The sequence below is a fragment of the Cynocephalus volans genome, chromosome 1 (genome assembly GCF_027409185.1).
Source record: "Cynocephalus volans isolate mCynVol1 chromosome 1, mCynVol1.pri, whole genome shotgun sequence".
Lineage (NCBI taxonomy): Eukaryota > Metazoa > Chordata > Mammalia > Dermoptera > Cynocephalidae > Cynocephalus > Cynocephalus volans.
In genome coordinates, this window is record NC_084460.1 from 136876676 (window position 1) to 136882458 (window position 5783).

Genomic DNA, 5783 nt, shown 5'->3' on the forward strand with positions numbered 1-5783 from the left:
CTATTGAGTGTTGCCTCCCCAGTAAATGTGTTTAATTTAATAACAACAATGATTTGAGACGTTTTGGTAAATGTACAATGGTTTTTATGTTTGACTTATAAACATTATTGACATTCACCTAATTATATTTATATCCAGTTTTTCTGTAGACCTCCAAGTGGGTAAGATAAGTAGTCCCTTGGAACAAAAGCTCAGGAGGTCCCAGGAGAGGATGGGTTAGGAGTCCTTTGTTTTGGGAGTCATTAAAGTGAAGTGCATTAGTCTGTTTCTGTTGCTTATTACAAAATACTTGGAACTTGGTACTTTGTAAGAAAATGAAAGTTATTGCTTACAGTTTTGGAGGCTGGGAAAGCCACGGTCAAGTCCAGGGCACACTTATGGTGAGGGTCTTAAAGATTTACAGCAGTGCAGGGGTCTCCCATGGTAGAAAATGGCAGAGCAGAGAGAGAAACAGAGAGAGAGAGAGAGAGAGAGAGAGAGAGAGAGAGAGAGAGAGAGAGATCCACAGCATGAAGCATCCATATTTTCAGGAATTGATTAGTCACAGAAGACTCTTCCAAGGAAATTGAGAAGGATCTGCCAGAGTAATGGGAGAGAACCAAAAAGACAGCACTGTTATGGAAGACATGATCCTATGAGCCGTGGAGAGAATGAGAGAGGAGAAGGTAGGGACAGGGAGGGTGGATCTCTCATTTAAAAAGGATGATGGCTTTATAATGATGAATATGCTAATAATCCTCATTTGGTCATCACATATTGGACACAAATACTGATCATCAACTCTGTACACCACAAGTATGTGTAATCAATTATGTTTCAGTACAATTAAGAGTAATTGAGAATGATGGGAAATTGGCAAGAGAAGAGAGGAACAAAGGGACAAGGCAACCAGGTGAGTGTTTTTGTAAGCCAAGTACAAAGAACTGATAGACAGGGGGTGATTGAGATGGAGGAAAGGAGGGGAGTAACTGATGAAGACCCCACAAACCACTGGAGGAGGAATGTGGACAGGAGATATCACTTCCTCCAAGCCAGGAGGGATGGAGATGAGCTGCTAAGAGGCAGGTGAATTTGAAAGCAAGAACTGGGGAAAAGGTATTTGCTCACATCATGTGAGATCTTGTGATGATAAATAATTGACTTAGAAGCAAAATCCTGCCTTTCCTCACAGAGAACTTAATTCATTAACAGGTATGGGAAAAATAAGATAATTTAGCCAGGCTCCCTGGACATTTCTTGTAAACAAGTTGTGTGGGTGGAGTTAGTGGCATGTGCACCCATGTATCATTCTAGGGGAAATAAGATAATTTAGCCAGGCTCCCTGGACATTTCTTGTAAACAAGTTGCGTGGGTGGAGTTAGTGGCATGTGCACCAATGTATCATTCTAGTTATTGCTACTGTGTGTTCTTCAGTTTGTGAGGCAGAGCTGGGGGCAGAGCTCACGTCTAAAAATAGAGCATGTTTACTTTGCTGGCAGCTGCTCAGTTTCTCTTCGGACTTTGCTGGTAGCAGTTGGGGTTTGAGTTTCCCTGTGGACTGTTTAGCTCTTAGACCTGTGTGTGCTGAATAAAGACTATTCCTGCTTCAGCCAAGGCTCCAAGGACCTTTTTGCCGGTTACCTAGCTCATAGACCTGCATGTGAAGGGTTTGTGAATGGGCTCGAGGGGTCCGTGAGCTCCAGACCCAGCCCTAGCTCTACAACAGGATAGACAGAATCATATGCAGGGAAAGTCTGAGACTCTAAGAAAATCATGTAGAGTCACCTTCTTCCCCTCTAACATCCTTACATAGGCAAAAACTGGGGTAAAATGAACGTAGTGGGAGTCCTTGAAGAGAAAAACGAGATCCATGAAAGGCTTAAAATAACAGCCTGTCAGCACTTTATATTTGTACAATGGTTGGTGGCTTTTATTTCCCACGGTCTCTCTCAGCCCCTACGCCTGTGCTCTTGTTTTTCCTTCTGCCTGTTACGTTGTCCTCAACACCAGGCCCCCCACCAGCCCTCCTTTTTCTCTGACACCAGGAACCTTTCCTATTGCTCTTTGCTGCCCATTGCCATCTATCATGCATTAGAGTTGTTGTGTACACATTGTATCCATTCCATTCAATGGCATGCGTCTGCAGTACAGGGATGTCTTTTACTTTTTTTTTTTCTTTTCTTTTTTTTATTCTCCACGATCCTTTGCTGTTAGTGAACACTGAAAAAATATTTACTAGATTATGACTCCCTTTTTACAGGTAAGGAGCAAATCTAGCTCAGATTATATAATAGAACTTCTAAGTGTAGGATTTAGAATTTAAGTTCAAAACTTAGGTTTTATAATCCTCAAGCCTGTGCTCTTTTCCTAAACTATTTGCTTCTATTTCTAGAAGAAAGCACGTTAAATGCTGTCTAAGGGGGCATGTGGCGGGCAGTGAACATGTGCACTAATATACAGGGGCTCAGACGAGCAGGCATATACCAGCTGAGCCACTTTTCTCTTCCAGAAGCCATTTGTGATGTCATTTGCCTATGTCATGGCCTATCTTCCCTAGTTACTCTCTTGATGTGAGGATCACACCCAAGGTGCTGAACTAGAGATCCAACTGTTTCTTATGGACATCTCTGATGGTACATAAATACATAGAGATTGCTAGTGCCTTTGCCAGAACAATGCCTTACTTTGTAAGCACAGTTATCTCATTTAAAACAAATCCATTTAATAGATACCCGTACTTTAATTAGGAATATGATAGTATCACTCATATTGTACCTCTCACATATCAACTTATTTAAAAGTTATTTGTGTGCACATTGTATCTGCAAATTAGTAAAGAAGGATCAAATAAAATGTTTTTTAAATAAAAAAAATAAAAGTGAGTATAGCCAAAACTGTGGAAGGAGATGTATGATGATAAAACACAATGTTGTCTGACACCAGACTGTGTTTTATCACCATAACTCTCCTTCCTTAGTTTTTCCTCTTTGAAACTTGGTCGTTTTGAGCAAACTGCCAAAGTCCCCCTTTCAAATTATTAACTGAGATTAAAAGCAGTACAGTTACCAAGAATACCTATAGTTTAACAGTATGTGACCCCATACTGTTAAAGAAATGATTCTCTGTAGATTTTACTTAATAAGCTAAGTGGTAAAGGAAACATTTGTTTGCTGTTATTCTGCATGATGTTTAGAAAAGTTACATGGTGACACAACCACCTGTTATGTTGAAAAGTGAAGTCCACTCGGACTATATGGTATATGGCAAGTCATTCATATAAGAGTCTATGATATTATAGTGTTGATATTTAACTTAGTTCCCAAATCCCTCCTTAGATTTTTTCTTTTCCTCTATATCCAACCTACAGGACATGGTATTTGTCTCCTTTCATGAAAATAAAAAATTATCCAATATCATATTCAGCCTTTTTCCTCTTATCTAGTTGTTTGATAGAGATGAAGCTGAAGTTGAAATACAAAGCCTGTTTTTGTAATTATTTTCCTTGCAATAACTTGACCTTTCAATGCCCTTCATTTTTGTAGTGCTAACTTTAATAGCCCTGACAGTGGGTATCTTTTTCCCTCTATCCCATTTAAATTTTTGTCAGTAGAGTATGTCTCTAGTATCACAAATTTTATCTACAAGGTCTACTGGGACAAAAGTGTATAGAAAACTGACTTGAGGGTTACCAAATGTGTTTCACATTTTCTTTGACCCCCCTTCGTTCTCTGCTTCTGATTATCTATGAAAACGGACACAGGATGTATCCTCATGAATTGCCTTTGTGAAGACAGAAAATGGATCACGATAGTCCCATGAGATAATATGCCTTAATGTAGATGTATAGAAACTTTACAGATAATGGGCCCATAGTGAGCAAACTACCAGAGTTCACAGCCACAAGGATGTATGAATGCTTGCAGCAACAAGGTTACATTTATTTTATACCAAGCAAAGCAGAGAATAACTATAGTCGAGTCACTTCCTCCTTTGAGGAACAAAAAAGGCGGTAAATATAGTTGAAAATAGAAAGACAGATTGTGGTCAAGCTTACAATAGGTCCAGTGAATGGACAATATCTTTGGGTTATGATCTGTGGTTTCTCCGGAAGGATAGTTGGCCTGGAAAGAAGCCACTGGATGAATTCCTCTAACTTGGTAGCACTGAGGAAAAATCTCCACTTTCCTCCGTGAACAAAAGTTAGCTTGATCCATGTGTTAAAGTCTGGGTAAATATAAATATCTGACTTTGCTTTCTTAAAGCTTCTCGATGCATTTTGATGGTTACTTTTCTTCAGACTTTTAATTTTGGGAGAAATTTTTTTTTCCTCAAGATGATCTTTGGGCTCTGGATAACCAGACACTTTTTCTGGTTCTGCTGAAGAGATTTCAGAGTCTGTAGAGGCTGATGTGTTCTTCAGAGTTTCTGGTTTTGTGAGTTTGTGAAGCAGTTCTATGATTTCTTTACCCTTTTCTCCCTCCAGAACCTCTAAACAATGTATGCTGGAGCAAGAATTTTGGTTTTCCAGTTCTGTCACCTTCTTCTTTAAAGCATCAATGTCTTCTTTCACAGAGAGGATATCTTTAGTTTTTGTGCATTGTTTGTCTTCATTAACATTCATCCTGGTTTCCAGTACCTCCGTTTGCTTCTGATAAAGGTCAATCTTTTCCTGGATTTTTGATACTGCACTAACAATGTCAGCCATTTGGCTGAGGAGTTCAATTTGGGCAGTTTTAATATCTTGGAGTGTCAATGTAAAATTTATTTCTTTATTAGAACTAATGCCATCTTGAGCACAATCATAGGAAGTCATAGTTGGATATCTAGTTGAATCTGGGTGCTGGATCTTACATTTGTGGTAAACATTTTTCAGAGATTGTCTGATCTTGGAGAGATCTGAAGTCCATATCTCCCCAATGGCAGCTTTTACCCTCTTTGCGTGAAGTTTGTACATCTTCCTGGTGAAATAAGAGGCAAGGAATTGGGAAACATAACTAGAATCAGAGGAAGAAGCAATGTCAGAATGAAATGGTCTTTCTCTTACTATTTGCTGGATGTCTTTCCTGGTGACATCATAGACTGTCCTATGGAGGACATCAAAGGCAACAAGGCACTCTTAGGTGGTTAGCTTCTTAAGGGGCAGCCCTGCCGAAGGGCTCTGTGTAATAATGGTCAACTGCATGGTATCCTTCATATGGTCATCACTGACCAGATGCTGATGTCACAATGACTGCTGGCTTAGAATACATTTAACCATGGGGAAGCAGTTCTCAAAACTTTTGGTTATAGGTTATACTCAAAAATTTATTGAGGACCATACAGCTTTTGTTTATGTGGGTTGTATATATATATATTCTATATCAGAAATTAAAACTAAGAAAGTCTTAATATATTTACTTATTAATTTATTTAAATAAAAAACCTATTACATGTTAACATAAATGACATATTTTTTTCTGAAATGTAATTCTATTTTCTAAAAGAAAAAAATAGAAGAGTGGCATTGTTTTACACATCTGCAAATGTTTTAAATACCCAGATTAATAGAAGACACCTAGATTCTCACATCTGCTTCTGCATTACATCTGTTGTGATACATTGTTTTGGTGGGAGTATATGAAGACAATATGACTTCACGGAGATATGGAAATGGGAGAGTATTTTAATAACCTTTTCAGATAATTGAAGATATTGTTCTTTCCTTCTCCATAGAAATTTGACAAATGATAATTTTTTTAGAAATTAGTTGCAATGTGTGACCTTAGACCAGATAAATGAACTTTCATACTCTATTACATTAAAAT

The 5783-nt window shown here is 38.3% G+C and overlaps 1 protein-coding gene across 1 annotated transcript; it reads right to left on the reverse strand.

Annotated features, from left to right (window-relative positions):
* Positions 1–3946: 3946 nt before the first annotated feature.
* Positions 3947–4933, reverse strand: CCDC54 (coiled-coil domain containing 54). Its single transcript, XM_063088374.1, has one exon. The coding sequence runs from the start codon at positions 4931–4933 to the stop codon at positions 3947–3949; it is 987 nt and encodes a 328-aa protein (XP_062944444.1).
* Between the last annotated feature and the right edge of the window lie 850 nt (positions 4934–5783).